At 42.2% G+C, this 20,416-nt stretch overlaps 1 protein-coding gene across 1 annotated transcript in view; it reads left to right on the forward strand.

Moving 5' to 3' along the window:
* RFX7 (regulatory factor X7) overlaps nt 1–20,416 on the forward strand; it is a 49,712-nt gene that overhangs the window by 16,274 nt on the left and 13,022 nt on the right. Inside the window, exons 2-5 of the mRNA XM_014874083.2 lie at nt 5,772–5,805; nt 12,954–13,036; nt 13,829–13,951; nt 19,989–20,105. Coding sequence (XP_014729569.1) covers nt 5,772–5,805; nt 12,954–13,036; nt 13,829–13,951; nt 19,989–20,105 — 357 coding nt within the window. The remainder of the gene's footprint in view (nt 1–5,771; nt 5,806–12,953; nt 13,037–13,828; nt 13,952–19,988; nt 20,106–20,416) is intronic.

Raw genomic sequence — 20,416 nt, forward strand, 5'->3', positions numbered from 1 at the left:
GTAGTGGAGTCTGTCTTGTTTTCCTTGGGAGCTGCAGTGGGTTTTTGCAAGAGGCAAAGGGGCAGCAGGACACTGCACAGGACAAAGAGTCCCGGGGTTGCTGTCAACACCCAGATGCCTCCTGTGCCTGGAGACACATGGCTGGCAGTGCTGCTCATGTGCTACTGCTCCAGCGGGAGCAGCCCTTGCAGACTGCCCTGGGCCCTGTTGCTGAGCACTTTGACAAACAGCCTGTGGGGATGGCGTGGGGGAGCAACTGATGCAGTGGGAAATGGAGGCTTTTCAGATCCCAGTGATTTTTGATAGGCTTTGTGGCCAAGACACTCCTTCTTTGGCAGACAGCTCTAACTGCTGGCTTGGGGTATCCTTCTCTTGTGGAAGGCTTGTTTTCAGGTGTGAGTAAAACACCGGGGCAGCAGTCTCACCGTGCACTGTCAGGGTTGTGTGTGCTGCCTGTGAGCCACTCAGAACTTTCCTGTGGCCTGAACAGTCCTTGGTGGGTTTTTGGTTTTGTTTTGGTTTTACCGTTTTTCCAAAGAAAGTTTATTTTATAATTTGTAAACATTTTCTCTCTCAGATGGCTGAGAGGGTAGTTTGCAGTCTGAGGTGAATAACTAGGTAACTGTGCCCATGGTAAGTAACTGCACACTGGGGTTTTCTATTTTAGTTGCAACTGTTTGCTCTTAAGTCCTGCATGTTGGGTAATAATGTAACTTAATACACCAGTACTGGAAACTGGGAACCTGCAGAGGGGAACCCTTGCTGTCTGGTCAGGAGTTATGCCCTGCCTTCTTGATGTATGGCTCAGCTATGAGCAGTGATGGAAAGTAGTTTCTTTTCATCAATTGCATTATGGTTTGGCAGAAATAATGTTTTCTCTAGACTGTCCAATAAGTGCCAAGCACATGAAACAGCTATACAGAGGCTGGTTTTGGGAGGATGTTTCAGTTCATGCAAATATTTGCAGTCTTGGGCTGAATGGGATACAGACTGTGGCAATTTCAATGAATGCACCAAACTTTTGATGAAAAAATCACTCTGGGCTTCCCACATGTGACCACCTACTCAAACCATTACTAAATTTTGCACAACAAATTGTAGCTCCACTTGTCTGCTGAGTTTGGTTAAACTGGGTCTGTTGTTGACATCCTCCTCTGTTTGAGGAGTGGGTCCACTGCCAGTGCCTGAATGGTGAGAGCCATGTCCTGTGACTTTGGGGGCTGGGAGATCTCCCCTGACTGAGCAGAACAGCCATGTCCTGCAAGTGCTGCTGTCCTTCTTCTGTCAGGGACTCAGCCTGGACACCCTTTGGCAGCATCCTGCTGTGGATATGTGCCTCAGGAGAGGAGCTGTGCTGCAGGGTGGGTGCTCCCAGTGCTGGTCACGCTGCTGCCTTTCATAGGGGCTGAATGCTCTCAGCTGCAAAGCTGCTAAGGGTTGGTTTTACTGCTGTGCAGGCTTTGGGAAGGCTCAGGGTTAACCACGCAGTAGCTGATAAATTCGAGGGCTTTCTTTATTTCTCCCAACCACCTCCCTTTTTCTGGTCTCACAGACATAAGGCTTCTCTTATCCCAGATGTTTATATGGCTTCTCCTGTTAACAACATTAAGGAGTGCTCAGAGCAACTGAATTCTGCCACTTCTGGTAATACAATAGTCCCATATTTCTCAGTGCAATCCAGCTGCCTCTTCCTGAAAGTGAAGTATTGCTTAATTAGAGGAAGGTTGGCAGCATCTGGTTTTATGCCACTTAGGAAAAAAAATTGCGTCTCCTTGCCTTATTCTACTTTTTTCCCCTCTGTCTCCCTCAGTGCAAAGTAAACTCAGCTGCTCACCTGGGAAGAGAGCACACTCCTCATTCTGCCCATGCCAAGTCAGAGCTGTTTTGAGCAGAAATACATAAATAGGTCAGGGAAAACTTACTTTGGCAGAAGATAGAAGAGCAGTTTGAGGAAATGCTTTCATCTGATTTCTCCCCGTCTCATTCTTCCGAAGATAATTTCAGGAGTTTGTCTTCAGCCTTTAGAAGCTTCAATTGCTACAGCCTTTGAAATTTACGTTCAAGAATCCTTCAAAGGTCTTAGCCCTAAGAGTCAAAAGCTGAGGCTGTTAGGGTGGGCCAGAGGCTTTCCTGTAAGGGTTTTTGCTGTAGACCCAAAGCAGCCAACACATGTTCCCTTGTAAGTTGTAGGGTCTGGTGTTCTCCATGAAACAAAGCAGCTTTTGCAGGGAGCTGCACTGTGCAGCTTTTCCAAGCACAGCCTAAGAAACCTCCTTTTCTCTGCTGTTTTACTAATTAGTAGAAGCTGGGTGCATGTTTTTGAGTGGCTGGTGACCAGATTGATCTGTATTGGTGGTGTTCAGAGCAGAGCTGACATTTTTGAGGAGTATTGCTGTAGACAGTACAACAGGGTGTCCTCAGTGTGTGTTAACTATGAAACAGTCAGTAGGATGGTACCCTCAGAATAACTGTCTCTTTGTTGGTTGTGATAGTGTCTCTAGTTTTTGATTGGAGAGGAGCACATATAAAGTTTTGATATAAAATTTTCTGCTCCACAGTTCTTGTGTTGGGTCATTGGGCACAATCCAAGGCAGGTAAAAACAGCCACATTTTTTGTTGCTCACAAGAGACAGCTACCCCCAGAATCACAAATCTTGTCCTGGATAAAACAGCGTGAAGTAGCTTGAATTAATTTTTGGATCAAGTAAGTGGACTAGTTTAACTTGAGGGAGACTGTCATTGTGAAGAGATACAAAAGAGCTCACCAAGAGCTCTTTTGAGTAACACCAGTTGTGCTTCTAGATGGGGGTGAATCACAGTGCCTGTAGAAGCAGCTCCAGGAGGAGCAATGTGGCTCTGGGCTTTAGGTGCAGTTTCTGAGTTTCCAATGGGCTTAGATTCCAAATAGATTCAAATGGTTATTTCATTAGAAAGAACATCATTCCCTTGCTCTTCTGCAGCTACTCCGTGGCTTGCAGCAAAATATGTGGGTGATGGCCTCCAGATGTTAGAAATGGCTCTGTGTAGGGCCTGATTCAGCCTGGTTGTTGGGATTTCTGGTTGCAGGCACTGTAATTGCAGTGGTAATTAGGTAAGGGATGTATTTGACAGGGACAGAAGCAGGCTTACATGTAAATGAAACTTCAACTTTCAGAGCATGTATGTCCTAGAGAAGAAGTGGGGCAAAATAAACAAAGATGGCAGGTGTAACTGGGGTGTCTGTCCCTTTGCGACCTTTGTCACTTGTCTTTTTATCTCATGATGGGGATGGGTCCTGAAGTGTCACCAAATGGAGTGTTTCTGTGCTCAGGACCGTGAGGTCACTCCCACTACTGTCCCAGTCAAAGGGCTCATTCCTCAGGGCTGCCACTTTGATGTGGACAGCCTCCACTTGAAGGGTAGTAAGCGTTTCTGTCCTTAGGTGCAAGCTTTATAAAAGAAAGCAACATTAACCTGTGCTGCGGTTAGGAAGAAAGAAATCTTAGTTTACCACTAACAAATTTTAATGATTTCCTCCCAGTGTACTCAAGAGCGTGGAGCAGGAGATGGAAAATACTGCTTTTTAAATAGAGATCACACTTACCTCTGCTCTAGCAGTGAGACCTTTGCCTTTTAAAATGTCACAACATCTGCTTGCAGATTGGAGGACATGAACTTGACTGTCCTTTTTGTGCCACCAGTTGATGAAAAGGAAATCTAGTGGAGCTGTATTTACTGACCCTTTTATTGCTCCTCTGCTGCAGCTTCTCAACACTGTGCTGTAGGAGCAGAGGTCAGTACTGGAAGAGCCTGAATTAAATTTGAGAGTTTACATTTCCCGACTCAGACTGATATTTGAAGATAAAAGGATGGCTCTAGGGATCTCCTGCCCAGCTGCCTCCTGGCAACTTGCTTCTTTCTCTTTGCAAGAAGAAGATGTTAATTCAAATGGGCATGCTGATGCTCAGGTTGGCAGAAGGGAAGCTGTGTTGGCTGGAAAGCCCAGTGCATGGTGTTGTCTGCAAGTCTGTCGAGGCTGTATTTGGGCTAAGTTTGCTATGTCTGTACCCTGCATCCCCTTGCCCTTTCTGCACCCTTTCTGCATAAGCTGTCATGTGAAGCCATACAAGAGGTTTGGGTACCAGAACGGGTACATATGCCTGATTCCTTGCCTGCTGCTTTGTAGGAGTGGCTGTTGATCTGTAGCAGCATGGGGGACTGTGAGACCTTGCTCAGGGTTGGAGGCAGTGGATAGGTGGAGTCTGGGGTTGAGAAGTGCTGCTGGGGCAGCTGTGTCCCCATCAATTTGCTCAGCTTTGGGTCAGATGCACTGGTAACATGCAGCAGCAGGTTTCTGTGCTTGGTGTCCTTTGACTTTTCTTGGTAAGATGGTGGTTTTTGATGAGTGAGAGGACTTTTAGGTCCCTGTCTTCAGTTGATGTAGTATATGTGAGGCAAGGCAAAGCTTCCATTTTACCATTCTTAGCACTCTCTGTTCTTAAAAATCCCCAGCAGCTCTGCTTTACTGTCTCCTTGGTGCTCCTCTACCCACCTGATGGCTTCTCCTGCACAAAGTCAGCTGAAGTGGATGTCTGCTGATGGATCTGCTTCAGTGAACTTGTCGAATATTCTTACCTGTTGAAATCTTTTATTGTATTCTGTCACAGTAACCTGAGCAGTTTTTGTATGGGAAGGGCAATCAGTGTTGGCAGCCTCTACAAAACAGATTAGACTGTCCTGTTTCAAAGTGGAAGTGGTGTAACAAGCAGGGCAACCAAACTCCTGCCTCTGGGCATCTGATGGATCAGTAGATGCTGGTTCCTATCACCACCAGACACTAGAGCTGTTCTTTTTGCTTGTTTCTTACTTACAGTTTGAGTAGATCCATCAGCTGCTGACTTGATCTAGCTTTGTATGTGATAGCATCTGTACAAAAGTAAAATAACTTCCACGAAATGTTTTGTTATGTGAGGAGATTGAATTATGTTTTATTTTACTAGGAAAAGAATTGCTCTCTGAACTCAAAAAAATGATTGTTTGATGCTTGTTCAGTAGGTGTTCAGACTGGGGTTTTCTGTATCCTCTTCAGAGCAGTGATAAAATGCCTTCAACTAATGCTGTCAGACAAAGCATGTGAAGTACAGCACCCTTAAGAAACACAAAAGCTGCTCATGGGTGTGTTTATAGGAAGTATAATAAGTTCCATACTGTTGCCCGCCTTGGCACATGCACTGAGGTCATTCCTGGCATATTTCAATTGAGTCCCCACCCAGTGTAGTCTTAATAAGCCAGCTGGGAGGTAGAGACACTAACTTGGAAAACTGCAGAGTTGCCGGTGGAATAACAGCTGTGTGCCTTCTAGCAGCTCTTTGGAATGCTGGAAATACATGCCTTGAAGTGATGGGATTTACTGAAGCATGGGGAGAGGGGGATGTTGATTGTGTTTACAGATAAACAAGTCAAATGCATTTGAATTGTGTAAGAGCTACAATAAAAGTAGTGACATCCATCCTGGCTGCATTATAGCTTGGGATAATAGTTGGAATGGTATTTCATTAAAAAAATACAGTTCTTATGTAAAATAACGGAGCAGCAAGAATTCTGGTAAGCAGTTAAGTTTTGGGTGACTTTCTGTAGAAAAATAACTGAGTATTATTCCATAGACTAGCAGGATATTTCAGAGCGAGATATAAAGCCTGTAGTGCAGTGATAGAAATTCTAATATGTAATGTTTTTGTCATTGATTTTAGACTAATTCAGTATTTCTCTTCTCTTTCTTCCCTCACATCTAGCAAAACTGTGCAATCTAAAGTGGACTGCATTTTGGTAAGTACAACTCCAGAATTCTTTCCAATATTTAATGAGCTGCCAGACCAAAATAGATGACTCTGGAGACTGACAGCTATTATGAAGCCTTTTCTTAGCAGTACTTCGAGGTACTACCACTAAATGTGATCAAAATTAGTTGCCATCTCAGGTACCTCCCCAGAAATGTGCAACACTACAGGTCCTGTTAGCTCTGCTGTGCTGCTTAGGGAAGAGAGATTATTTTTTGAAGCAGGAGAGGCCCTTGAAATCCAAAAACATCATCTTCATCTATGCATTAAAATAACAGGATCTAGGCAGTGATAAGAGATTATTTTTGGGAAGCACTGGTTCAGAAAGAGGTTTTATTTGCTTTTAGTAGTGAGCAAGTTGCGAGTTTTTTTTAATCCGTCTTGAGTTCATAAATCTTAGGACTGGAAGGGATTGCTTATCCTGACTTCCTACCTTCAGCACTTCATCCAGAAGTACCAGAGGATAAGATAAAAAAGTGTCCTAGACAGCCATCTGGATACTATCTAATAGTATGGCTGAGCTAACAAAGAATACTTCTCAAAGACACATTATCAAAAGCTAATTCAGGTGGTACTGAATTGTCTTGTCTTAAAATGTTGTAATTTATTGTTGTATAAGATTTAAAGCCGTATCATGTTGCAAACAAACTCTGGACCCCATTTAACCTCTGTTTAAAAGTTCTTGGATGCACCCAATGTGAATAGGGATGCAGAATGTAATTTTTGTCCTCTGTGTTACTTACTGACATTCATGAACGCCGAACAGGAGTCTTAAGATCTTAATTTTGTATGTGAGTCTTCAGTGGTAAAAGGACTGCAAAAAGTTGCAAAGCTACATTTGTAAAACTCTTTTAACACCAGGTATTTCTATAGAAAAAAATGGGAATTGGGGTAGGTGTTTCTAAGATGTACTGGAGAGGGAGTAAATAAGTAGGAGGTTAACCAGTCATCTGCTTTTGGCAATCTGTTTTAACAAAATGGAATTACATTAGGACTATTTTTGCATTAAATTCTGCAGATTTATGGACTGAGTAGAGATTTATGTACTGAGGTAGAGATTATCAGTTTGTTTGAGGGTATTGGGTAGTCTCATCCATTGGATTGACAGAGAAGTCTTGGACACAAAGCAGTCTCCATGGCTTGGCATGCAATGGAGCAAGAGTGTCCTGATGGTCTGATTTTCTGTTCCAGATGCCTCCTTGTCTGTCCTGGTGATGAGTTCAGAGGAGTGGTGTCAACAGTGGAAAAGCCACTCTAGGTTAGCAAAGGTAGATCTAATGCTGTTCGAGTTTAAAAAAAAATCCCAGATCAGAATAGTTTGAGGAAATCAGAATTCAGCTGAATTCTGGCAAAATGGTTTTTGTGGTTTTAGGTGCTTTGGAAAGCTGTGAGCTGCAAGACAGGATCTAAAAAAGCATGTTGAACTGAAAGGCTGTGTCTGTGTGGCTCTGAATCCCTCCTTTGGTAGCAGCAGGCACAGCCCCGGTGTGCAGAGCCATACACAAATGTTCGTCTGCTGCCAAGATCCACACAGTTCAGCAGGGAGGGAGCAGGAAGGAGCAGAGGTGATGGCAATAGTCTGCTCTGGAGGCTGCTCATAGCAGAGGGCTGTGGAAAGCAGCCAGTGTAAGGGCACTGAGACTGCAACTGCTCATGCAAGAGTCCAGAGTCATCTGCCTTCAACTTGACTTGTTACACTTCACCACTCATTCCAACATACTGTCAGTTTCTGGGAGATCATAAGAAAATCATTGTATACTGTGCAATCCAAAAAAGATAATTAGCAAGAATTGTGGTGTAAACAGTCATTAAAAATTCATTATAACATCTTTTTAACTGTAGTAAACATGTCTAGCAGTAGATTCTCTTATGACTTCTCTTGTTATATTTGTAGCCACATGCTAAGTGAACTTTTGAACCCGATTTTTAAAATTATTTGCTCCAAATAATCACTCAGCAAGAAGGCCAATGTTTCTTTCCTTAGTCCTCTGAAAAGAGGTCAGTGTTGGTGACTCAGTGCTGGATGGATGGCCACGGGAACTGGAGCTGCTGGTGGTGTGGGGTGTGCTGGGGCAGTGTCCGTCGGTCCTGCGGGTGCCTCTTGTCTGTTGGGCCCTACAGGAGACAAGGCAGGAGCTCCACAAAGCCTTGGCAGCTGTGCTGGGGCACTGGCAGAACAAAGCTGCCATGTGTTTTCAGGGCTTTTGGGATATTTAGCACCTGAAATATGCTCGTGCTTCTGCTCAGATAAAGCATATCAGATGTATTTACTAGCTGCTTTCCAGAATAAAAGGATGTTTTTAGTATTAGTTGTTTGCTATCTTGGTGATATTTCCAACAAAACATCTCACCTAGAGTAACTTATTTAACCTTTGCTTTTTGTTTCTCTAGTCACAGAGTAGGGAAATGATTGCTTGACAACTTTGCTATTTTTAGTTCTGGTTGTTAAATAATAGATGTTTGTTCTGCTGAAGTATGACAAATTTTAGGGCCTTTCTGCCGGTAGGTGCAGGTTACATTGCCACTGGCACAGCCTTTTTCACTTTGATTAGAGTATAGTTGTCTATAAATACTCAGAATCTGGAAAGAAATACTGAGAGCAGTCCATGCACTCTAAAACAGTAATCTTGCATAAAGCTTGCAGGGTGCCCCTGGCCTTCAGCTCTCCTTATCCAAACTTGAGGACAGAAATAATTCTGTCTGTAATTCTGCTTTCATTATGGAAATTTGAAATAGTTCAAATTTGAATGATATTTGCACTGTATACATTACAGAGGTAGCAGCTCTTCTTATTGTTCCTTACTATATTCTTCTTTTATCTTATTTAAAGTTTGGCCTGACTAAGTAAACGATCCAGAAAAAGCACATGGTTTTTTTGCTTGGAGTTTTCCTATGGTAATCCCTTTTGACAACTTTGAAATGAAGCTTGACTAATGTTTGTGACCTGACAGTAGATCAGCAATCAGAGAAAACCAGAAGGAGAGAACCAATCCAGCAAGGTCAGGAAACCTGGAAGATATTCTTTGGTTTTGGGGACTCGTGGTCAAATCTCTAGGTTCTCTGTTGAAGTAGAAATATGAATAAACTGTTTCCTACAGCGCAGAGTAAGTCCTTAACCTCATTCTATGCTGAACAGATCTTTGTCTCTTTTTGCTGTAGAAACTTGCAGTGGCAAGTTAGTGTCTCCCAGAATGGAAAAAGATATCAAAACCTGCTATTTTCATTTTTAAAAACTCTACCCCACATAATTTTTGTTATCCTGTTTTATTTCACAAGTGTTTATTTTGCTCAATCAAAATGCCTGTTAGAATGAAAAAGCTGCATCTATTTCAATGAAAATCTTGTTCTGTATCTATCTTAGGCAGCAAAAGGACGGATTCATTTGGAGCAGATCTGTGTGGGCACTGATATCTGGTTTAATTTGTTTGCTCTTTATTTTGTGCTTTTCTGTAGTTACCTATCTGTTTGGTAACTGTCAAAACTTGTAGCAAAGATTTCTATTCCTTTATGTGTACTGAAAGTCTTGGCTTAGCTGTGACTTGAGGTTTTTAATTCTTTGTCCTTAGTTTTTCTGTCTCAGAATATAAGATCACAGAGGTATTTTGAGTGCTTGATAGATTTTTTTTTTTTTTTTTATTAAATTGAAGCCCGGTTGTGAAAATTAGTATGAACACTGCCTGCTCCCCATCTTCATTGAATCTTCCTTTGTTTTATATGGTCTCCAGCAGGAGATAAGGGTGATGTGTGAAGAGCAAGAGTATCAGAGTGATGCCTTGTGCTGGCTTTACTGCTCAGTCCTTCAAGCATGCTTGTGCATTTTTCTAATGCAACTCCAAGAAATATGATTTATAAATAGCCTTTGGAGAATTAGACCATCTTCATCTGATGTGATAGAACCAGTCAATCAAGGTCAGGATACTTCAAGCAGGATTTTTACTTACATCCTTTTAAGTAGCAGAAAAGGATTCCCCAGACGTTGCACAGGCTCTGTGGTTTTTAGAACAGCAGCAGCATAAGCTTTAACAGACTGCACAAAGGAGAGTTTGTCCAAGATGGTGCCAGCATCACATTCTTCCTTTTGATGCTGTGACTCTAATGACCTATTTTTTCCACACTATTGACCTATTTGGGGATTGGGGTGGGAATTTATAGAATATTTTGTGTTCTTGTTTCTTTTTATTTATTATTTCCATATGCATCCAACCTAGCACAAAGAAAATCTCAGAATGAATGAACCTTTTTCTTCTTGGTCAGTTAGTAAGCCAGCTGAAGTGCTCCTCTAGTTTGCCTGATTCTGTAATTCTGTGATTGCATTAAAAAATTGTGAAGTTTTGATGCTTTGAACATTTGCAGTAACAGCAACTGGAGTTATTACTGGATTCACCTGACCTTTAGCATTGAAAACTGGTGGATGTCAGCTGAGATTGAAGAAGAGACAGTACTTACCAAGACTGCAACCAAGTTTTGAGGGTTTCAGAAATGTGTAGAGAAAACAGCCTAAACAAAACAATGTTTAACGAATTTTAACTAAACAAAATGCAGTCTTTCCCAAATCTACTTGCACTGACTGTCACACTCCATCTCCTTGCTGGCACTTCTTCAGTTTTAAGATGATTTTCTCTAAATAGATTCAGTCTCATCTAATAAGCTTAGGTTTATCTAATTATCACCCAGGTGGGATTACCTCTGTGAACTGCCTGTGACTTCTTTTAACTCTCCCATTCTGAGGAGTTCCTGCCTTCCAGGGCTTCCCTGCTACTGTTGCTGGAAGCTCAGGGAGTTGTGCAGAATGTGCTGCATGGAGAGGAGTGGGGTTTGAGTGCAAACAGCAAGGTAACATCACTCTCCAGCTGCCTCTGCCAAGGATGTGAGGAAGCCATAATCCTCAGCCACCTCAGATGTAGGGATGCAGTTTTGCTCATGGGAGAGTCACTAGCTCATTACATCCTTTGGAAAAGGTTCTGCTAGCACAATCCCAGTCATATTTTTTCCTTTGTTATTGGGGTTTTTTGTTGTTTTGTTTTTCTTTAGTTAGGGGGGTTGACAGATGGGACCTGTGTAGCAGAGTGGCTCAGACAGGGCCCTTCCACACATCCCCTTCCTCCTACCATGACACAGAAATGGCTTCAGCTGCAGTGGGCACTGAGATTACTGCAGTGTATTTTGATGCAGGGTTTAATATTTCTTCTAAAACCTTGCCTTCTGTGTTGCACTTGGGCACATTAGATTTGGAAGGGAGACCTTGTCTTCCATTTCAGTGTCAAGATTCGTGGGAAGAGGAGGGGGGGATTTGTTTTGCCTGGGATGCTTTTGTCTCATGGATTAGTGCTTACCATGCAAGGTAATCCCACGCAGACAGTGCCCTTTGGTGTGCTGCTTGGGCTTTTGTCATTTGTAACAAAAAGAGCTAAGTTCCTTGGACAAGAGGATGTCTAATAATGAAGTACAAATTTTCATGTTAAATTTCTGTCTTCTCGAAAGTTATTAATTTTCTGTAAATTATTTCTTTGGAGAACGTTGACTTTGCAATAATGAGCTTTCTAATGGAAAACCCACCAATTTAAATGCTGTGATTCATATAGGAGAGGAAGAACAGAGAATTTGACAAAATGCACCCATTATTAAGAAATATCTCTCTGGATACTTGGCAGTCTGAGCACCATTGCTGTGTAAGCTGCTCTAGAGCCACACAGAAATTGGCATCAGCAAATTTCAGGAGTTTGTCAGAGGAAAAATCCCCAACCAAATGTTGTGGTTTGCTGCAGATTATAAAGGCAGCACATCCAGTGTGTGTTACCTGTGTGCTGCTGGAAGTGTTTCTCTTGGCTCTGGGCAGGTCTGTTGCATCACTGGTGGCCCCGTTCTGTGCAGCAGTTGTGGGGTGGGGTTTGCTGGCCAGGATTATTGAGACCCCGTGCTCTCCCAGCACCCTGCCCTGGATACCTTGTCCCACCAGTCCTTGCACAGGGCCTGGGGTCAGGGAGGAGGAAGTGGAACCTCCTCTTTCGGGTGCTCCTGTCAGTTTTGTGCCAACACGGTTGGTGTGGACATAACTGGGTCTGGTAGGGAGCCCCAGTTTGAAGTGAAGTTTAAGTTTTTGGTTTCCCCACTCTCCATTTTGCTCACTGCTGAAGTGAGCCAGGTCTCACTGCATGTTGGTTCCTCCTCTTTTCTCTTCCTCCTGGAAAATGTTACATGGGCAGTAAGACACCAGTAAAGAGAAAGAGAATTAGGAGTAATCCAGAAGCTATATTTTGATTTTAAAAAGGATCATGTTAGTCTCCAGCTCTGTACTGATGGTGCACCACCTTAGGCAGTGCTTCTGTAGCCTCTTCCTGAAGGAAACTGCCTGTGCTTCCTGCTGCCTGGCTTTCTTTGCATTGCTGCTGAGCAGGCCCTGAGCATGTTACCACAATTGGCCTTCCTTCTGTTTCTAAGTCCACGTAGCTGGTTTGAGATGACCAAAAGCTGGTCTCTGTGTAGCAGTCACTGTCTGCATACACCCAGTAAAACTGCCCCTCCTGTCTGATCCTCAGCTCGTATCCCCTGAAGGAGGAGTCTGACATAACTGAGGTGAATGTTAACCGAAGGGCTTGTGTTCAGTAACAGTTCCAAGAACTGATTTCCAAAGGTAACAAAAAGAAAATGTACCTAGATAGGTTTCTAAATTGCTTCATTAAAGTCTGTGACACTTAACTATTAGTAAATATAGTGGATTGCAGGATGAGGTCTGGCATTCTGTGCTGTTACAGCATAGCTGGTTGTGATGTTGGATTCTCAAAGGTGCTTCATGTGTACTCTGACAAGACCAAGTTTTCGTGTTACATGTCTGGTTACAGAAGTGATCCATTGTTAACATTTTTCCAGATTCTACTTTTATTGCATGTGAATTTTGTAATTGTAACAAGTGCTTTCTGGTGGGTGATGATGTGCAAATAAAATAGGAAATCACATTTCTAGTCACATAGTGCTCAGAGTCATGTTATTTCACATTAGTAAATATATTCTTGTTTGAAATTATATTATTTAGGAATACACTGTCAGATGATAGTTTTTAGCTGTCAAGCTCAACTATTCTTATTTGCTTTTTCCCTCCCTCTCTCCATTTTTTTCCCCAAACCAAAACACCTTATCTAGCAAGAAGTTGAGAAGTTTACAGACCTAGAGAAACTCTACCTCTACCTTCAGCTGCCTTCGGGTCCCAACAATGGAGACAAAAGGTATGTGTGTGAGTGTAAAGGTGAGCAGCTAGTACTGAAAACTTGCTTTACTTTCTGCAGCACTTAACTGCTGAGAATCATTGACATGATGTTGGTAGCAGAAGCAACCTTTATTAAATGTTAAGTCCTCTTGTTTTCCTAAAGATCAGATGTTGGGGTTTTTTTTAAAGTTTAGAATCTCCTATTGCTTGAAAAGCTTGTGATTATAAATATCCTAAAATCAGAGAAAGCGTTTCACAGTCTGTGTAATTGTTCCTTCACTGTTTATGTATGAAGTCATAAAATAGCAACACCAATGTGATGGTGGGTGAAAGAAGAAGCTGGTGGTATTTCTGGTAACTCTTGTTTGACTAAAGGAAGTTCTAGAAAACCAACCCACAGATCAGTGTCACAAAATAAACCTGTTCCCGGTAGGATGGTTATAGGCAGGCAGGTGCCTACAGAAAGCACACTGAGTATCTCCTGGGAAAACTGGGTGTTCCCAAAGTACAGCTGGCAAACTAATTGGGCAAAAGCTTAGAGGTGGCCAGTAAGGAATAATAAATTCAAGAGTCACTGTGTACTCACAGCTGTGTATCAGTCAAGAACTGGAGTGTGGAGTCTCTGTTAAATGTGAATGGAAGAGGGGGAAACTGCTGCCCATGGCTCAAGGAATAGGTAAATCAATGAGGTGCAGGCCCTCTTTGTCTCTGGTATCTCTCCACCTGTATAGACAGACAGTTCTGAAGTCTTGTTAAGTGAGGAGGAGCTGTAGAGCCACGTCCTCATCAGCAGTGCTCGTTCTCTCCGCAGTGATCAGCTCTCCATGTCATCCAGCCGTGCCCAGCAGATGCACGCCTTCTCCTGGATACGCAACACCCTGGAAGAGCACCCCGAGACATCCCTTCCCAAGCAGGAGGTTTATGATGAGTACAAGTGAGTGCCATACGTGCAGCTTTAGCCAGTGCAGTGTTCTGTGACACTGACTCTACAGGCACCCCGCTGGTGTGTGGACACCTGATGGACCATGCTGCTGTACCTGAGAATGCAGTAGCTACTCTGTGGCAAACTATATTCATTACTACTATGATGTTTAAATTGTGCATTACATGTACAATTGCTGAAGGAAAGGTACAAGTATTTCTTAACAAGTAAATATCAGTGTTGGGTGAATGAATAAATATTGGGTTTGTTTTGTGCAGAGTAGTACAGGTAAAAAGCATCAGTTACTATCTTAAAATATGTGTTGGTCTGCTTGTTCACATACATGTATGACTGCCTGAATGAGGGTGAGGGGTTGAATTGTTCCCTGTAGATGCAGCTGTTTTGCACATACGATCTTGCCCATCGCACCTTTCTTTCCAGAATAATGCATAAATATTGGACCTTCCTGCAGCAAACCTGATTCCTACAGAGGCACAATATATCTGAATATGTATGAAACCAGTAACCAAGGCCACTGTGAGTCTGTGTTGTCAAGTCTCAAAGCTACCGTGTAATGAGAAAGCGATTAGAAGCAAGGGAGAGGGAGCTGTCTGATGAAAGTTGGATTTGAATTCATTTACAGAACATACCCCATGGGGGAGGGGGAAAGAAATAATCATCCTCAGCCCAGTTGCCTGAAGATGAATAACAGATTTATGATCTAGTATGAGTATTTCCATAATCTGAACGATTACAGTAATTTGCAGGGAGCTGAATCCCTTCACCTCCTAAGTGCCTACAGGATTCACCCCATAGTAATTGTTATTGCGGGCTGCCTTCTGCAAATACCTCCTTTTAATTAACTCTCTCTGCTGAAGTGTTTTAGTCTGATTGAGCTGAAGCACGATGGCATTGGCTTGCCCGGGGTTGATAACCATGCACACACCTATTGGTGAGCTGCTGCTCGGCCGGGCGGTGACGCAGCCTGGCAGCGCAGCCAATGGCTCAGACGGGCCCGGGTGGCCAATCCCCGAGCAGCAGCCGCTGCGCAGACACAGCAACAGCGGCAGCTGCTGTGCGGGAGAGAGATGGGAGCCTTATTCTTAAATATATTTCTTATTAAATAATTTATGGCCTGCTTCAGCAACAAATCTGCTTGGCTTCCATGCTGTGCCAAGCTGCAGATGCCCGGAAATATCATCATCTACAGATTGTGGAGTGTGAAATTTGGATGGCTTTGTATGTAGCTGCATCAAGTATTTGTGTATTGTATTCTTTTTCCCTAACAAAATAAGGGTGATAAGCAAATATTCAGGAAAATATCAAATGTTTGGAATGTGTTCTCCTTTGAAAGCTTCTGTTCTGTTTTTAAAACATTCGGTTTCTTTGAATATTTTCATGAGCTATTCTTGCACACCAAAGGAGAAGTAGTCTTGGAGTGGGATGTGGGGAAGAGGCATATAAATATGTGAGTTAGTTTTGTTAAGTCCTTTTTCCTTACCTGAGGGTACTAAGACCTCTCAAAACTTAGTCCTGTTATATTAACCAGTTACCATTTTTCTCTTCTATGTGCAGAGATGGATCTTGTATGAGCTCACATAAGCAAGCTTATGCACTCTGCATGTGTAAATTGAAAGTGCAAGGCTTCAGAAGAGTGCTGCATCCTACCAGCATCTTCATTCCTGCTGTAAATTTTGGTCAAAATAAATCTTGCAAAACTACCAGCCTTCTGCATCACCTTCCATGGTTTTCTTTCTATGAAGAGGGAAAGACAGAAGCTTACACTCCACACAAGTTCACCATTGGCAAGTGCTGATAGTGTTTTCAGCTCTTCCACATTTCAGTAGCCCGTTCTCACTGGGCTTATTCAATACAGTGACTCTTCTTTCTGGTTTATTACTCTTCAATTTAAGTGTGAATACATGTTTCTAACTGAATAAAAGTGAGTGGATTCATCTTGCTTTTGAAAGGGAAAAAATAAGTTAAAAATGCATCACAATATAAGGCAGTAACACTTGGGAAGGCTAAGAGCTTGCAGCTGAATTTTACAAAGGAGGTAGATGAGAGCTGGTTCACCTCTTTCTTGTTGGTGCTGTGATGCTACTTGTACTGACAGAATACATTGAGCTGTGAGAAGCTGGCTTTCTGTTGGATGCTCACAGTTCTTCTGCCAGCTTCCTCTGGAAGTTATGTGGGAATACAGGCTGGACAGTATGGGAGCTCAAGGGGAGGTGTCCAGCATGTTACCCAGCCTGCAGTGAATGGATGCTGCTTCCCATTACATCCTTTCAATGTTTTCTTGTAAGTCAATTTTACTTGGATATCTTGTCCCTATTAGAGAACATCCTTCTGCACACAGCCATGTGTAGAGTTAGCTGAGTTTAAAGAACTAGGATTTCAAATCTACATGCAGCCCTGCAGTACTTATGCAGGCAAAATCCTTACTTGCCCACAAAATTATTTGTTCAGCCTTCAGTAAACACTTGAGTCCTCTTACCTGGCTTCTACTTCTGTGATGCAAGGGACAAAAGTCATTCATATTTAAGTTTGGTGTCCTGAAGATTCACTTGATATGCTTAATATGGATTAGGTCTTTGAATCATCCTGTATCTGTTTTCTTTAGTCTGTAAATCATTAATCCTTGCTTTACTAGCTGCTAGGCCACTTGGCACTACCTGATGCATAGATTATATACACTAAGTGTTACGAATATTAACCAACAAGTTAGAAGAATATTCAGGAGCTAACACAGAAGAGGGCAGTAGGTATAGGTATATATTATGTCTGTTGAACACATAAAGAACACAAGGTACATACTAATCTTGCTGGGTAGTGCTTTTCCAAGGTTTTTATATAAAATTCCCTAATAGGAATAGGATGGGACCTATTGTGTTGCAAAGTCTAGTCCCGTGTCATAAGCAACTACCCATATAATTCCTTTGAAAGCAAATCAAACTCAATTTAAAGCAGTTGTTTCTCACCTCTGGTGCTGCTTTTGGGAGACTGACCTGCAATTTCATTTCTCTAGTGGTTTTCAGACATCTGGTTCCCGTCCTACCTGATTAGAAGGGCTCATTTATGTGCCAGCATTGTTTGTCAACTTAGTGAGAGCCTATGTCTTTCTGAGGGTCATGACTCTAACCCATTTTTGGAGTCCAGTTGTTTTGGGGATTGGATAAACCAAGAACTCTGTTTTGTTTCATTCAATAGGTTCTTTATCATTTACTATTCATGCTGGTTTTTTTCTTCCAGGAAGCTGGGCTGCATAGCCTATCTTCATCCGTTTTTTGGTTAATTTTTTTTTTTTTGGTGTGTGCGTTTTTTAATTCAGGTGCACTGCCAGTGCATTTTATGTCTGGAGTACATTAAATTCGAAGATTTAACAAAAAAAACCAAACCGAAAAAAGCTTTTTCTGCTTACCACGTAAGGGAGCTCTGTACAAAGGAACAAAGCAGCCGCGTGTCCGTTGTCATTCCTGTCTCAGCCTAGACCTTCCCTCCCCCCCGTCTGTTTCCCACCCACCCTTGAGAGAGCAAAACAGCTCCTGGGCTCAGTGATGTGCCAAGAGTGCGAGTAGCAGGGAGAAGAGCTTCAGGGGAGAGACTCCTGGTATGTCCTGTCAAGTCAATGAGAGACCACAGATGGACACGGAGGGTTCTGGGCCAAGCCGGGGGGGGGAGGGGCCATGTAGGATGATCTGTCTGGAAACTGAAATTCCATGATAATACTGATAGCTCAGATATAACAAGCTTGCAGAAGCTGCCACTATGGATACGAGGGGACCATTTAGACTGTAGTTTTTTGCTGCTAGCAAGTGGTTGTCTTAAACCAGATGTGCTAGACTTGAGGAATGGATAATTTTATTCCCTTTTTTGTTTATTTATTTTCTCATAAGGAGGGAATAACTTCAGCTTTGAAGTTAAGAGATTGGTAGGTCCCCAATCCAGGTGTTTTGCTAGCTTGTTTTTGTTTTGTTTTTTTTTTTACTTTATTTTGCTGACACTGTTGAGTTTCAATCAAAGATACTGCTAACTCTGGCAGAGAAATTAGGAGAGTCCTCCTTTGAATGATATTTGAGACTTAAAATTTTATAATCAGCATCAGTAGGCAACAAAGACCCTGCATTCAGGAATTTTCAGACTAAAGTTTGAATCCATTGAAGCCTGGCCAGATGGAAGGGACTAGAAGCAAACAGAGATCTATTTATTACACATAGAGCAATGTCTGATTCCTATGAGGGTATAGTGAGGCAGGAAAGAATTCCTTTGCAATAACTTCAAAGGGACATATCTAGAAACCAGCTTCTGTAGGTGACACACATTGAAATGAAATGTGTTGGTATATAAATTGAATATAAAACTTCTTGATGCTCCACACAGAAAGTAGACTGATGCCTGACTGTGTACCAGTCATAGGCAATGTCTCCTGGTTTGGACAAGGTGGCCCTAGACATGGGGGATGGCTCTGCAGGAGAGTGTCAGAACCAAAGAATGTAAATGTTGCTGTTTCTCATCATCAAAATCATTACATCTGTGGTGGTGCTTTCAAAGTGGAGAATGCTGCTTTTACCCTGGCTGTATGTTGGTAGATACTTGCTCTGTAGCATCTAATATTTTTACTGAGAAAGTAAAGGCAGTGGAACCATCTCAAGAAATACCTACAGCTTTCTACAGAGCTACAACTTGAAGAGAAGACATTTTGACTGGCCCACTTAGATGCAGACTGTTACTAGGTAATGCTGGGGTGAAGCATCTGTTTCAGACTGCTGCTTTTTCTTTGCATCTGCCTGAGTTTCCAGGGGTTTGTTTGTGTGTATGTACCTGATTAGAGTAGCAGGTAACTATGGAGTGTGAAGTCATTGTTTTTCTGTTCTCTTGCTGATAACCATACTGATGATCATGTACAGTCACCTTTTCAGAGGCAGGTTGTTTTTGTGTATTGCTGATAGGACTTCTCACGGGAAAGGAGGTCATTGCTATCTTGTGCTGATGCTGTGGCTGTTGGGAAGCTCACTGAGAAGGTTTTATACTGGTACATTTTAGGCCACATAAATGTCTGTGCGGCAGCACAGGGAATTGCTGTCTTTGTGCAGCCTTAAGCACTTCCAGAGCAGGTCCTGGTTTTCTCCTTTGCTTTATGTTTCCAATTTTCCAGAACATTCACTTTTTGCAGCAAAACCAACAATTCTTGTTCTCTGCCTCAAGAACGTATTTTTTAAATGTCTCGTATGCCAAAACAGAATTCCTTTTGCTGTTTTTGAGAACTGAAGACAGATAACAGTGCCCATTTTACTAGAACAAGTAAAGATGGCAAAATAATTAAGTTTTGTTTCTTTATTCCCCTATATCATCAGGTTGTATACTGAGTTGTATGATGATCTTCACTTGCAGCAGCAGTTGGAATCTCTGTTAATTTAGGACTGTTAAATAGGGCTGTCTGTAATCAAGCAGCTCTCATAGTTCAGCAGAGCCAGAGTGGTCGGAGGACTGGGTCCTCAATATGTGCTTATGTTACACCTATAAAGCTGGTTCCCTGGGAAGGCATCTTTTAAATTTAGTTCTGTTAAGGTCTGTTAAATAGTAATTGTATATGCAAAATCTTTCTGTGGACACTGGCACATCTCTTACCTACTGCTTTTCAAATATTCCTACAGGACTTCAGGCCTTACCATACTCAAGCTGTGCTTCTGGCTAGAGCAGGGTCTCTGCTTTATTATGTCCTGGAATACATGAATTGAAACATATGCTTCAAACTGAGTTGTGGAGTAAATCTTAACTGTGCTCTAGATAGTGCCACTGCTTGTTATGTCTCCACATGACTTGTCTTTGAACTCAGCAGAGAACAAGGCTAAAACTATGATATTAATAGCTCTGTTTATACATTTTTAATGCATTCAATTCGTTGTGGATAGCTTCATTAATGTTAAATGTGGTTCTAAATATGGACGGGAATAAGTGTTTTCTTTTGAAAACCTTTGGAGTCTAGCGTGTAGGCTGGCCTCTTGTATTAACGACGATTCCATTCACGCTGTCTTTCTCTTTGTTGCAGGAGCTATTGTGACAATCTTGGCTACCACCCATTAAGTGCTGCTGACTTTGGAAAGATCATGAAAAATGTCTTTCCAAATATGAAGGCCCGTCGTCTAGGCACAAGAGGCAAATCAAAATATCCTTTGCTAGAACTCTTCTCAGTAACTTCTTCTGCACTTGCCTGGAGAACATCTGTCGTTGTGGCTTAACTACTGGCTAAATGTAGAAGTCATGTTGAATAAAAAATGCCGACACTTTTCCAACGTTCTTTAAAAATTATTAGTTGCAGTAGTGTTAGGTTGCAAGATATAACTTTGGAAACAAGTATTTTAATTTAGGTTCTGACACTTAGTTGTCGCAGCAGCAAGACATCAAAAATTTTTATAATTTAGTGGAAAGAGAGATACTGGAAATAAAGGAACCAAAGCTGTTAGGGATTTTCAAACC

Source organism: Sturnus vulgaris, chromosome 13 (assembly GCF_052056855.1).
Source record: "Sturnus vulgaris isolate bStuVul1 chromosome 13, bStuVul1.hap1, whole genome shotgun sequence".
In the NCBI taxonomy this organism is placed as follows: domain Eukaryota; kingdom Metazoa; phylum Chordata; class Aves; order Passeriformes; family Sturnidae; genus Sturnus; species Sturnus vulgaris.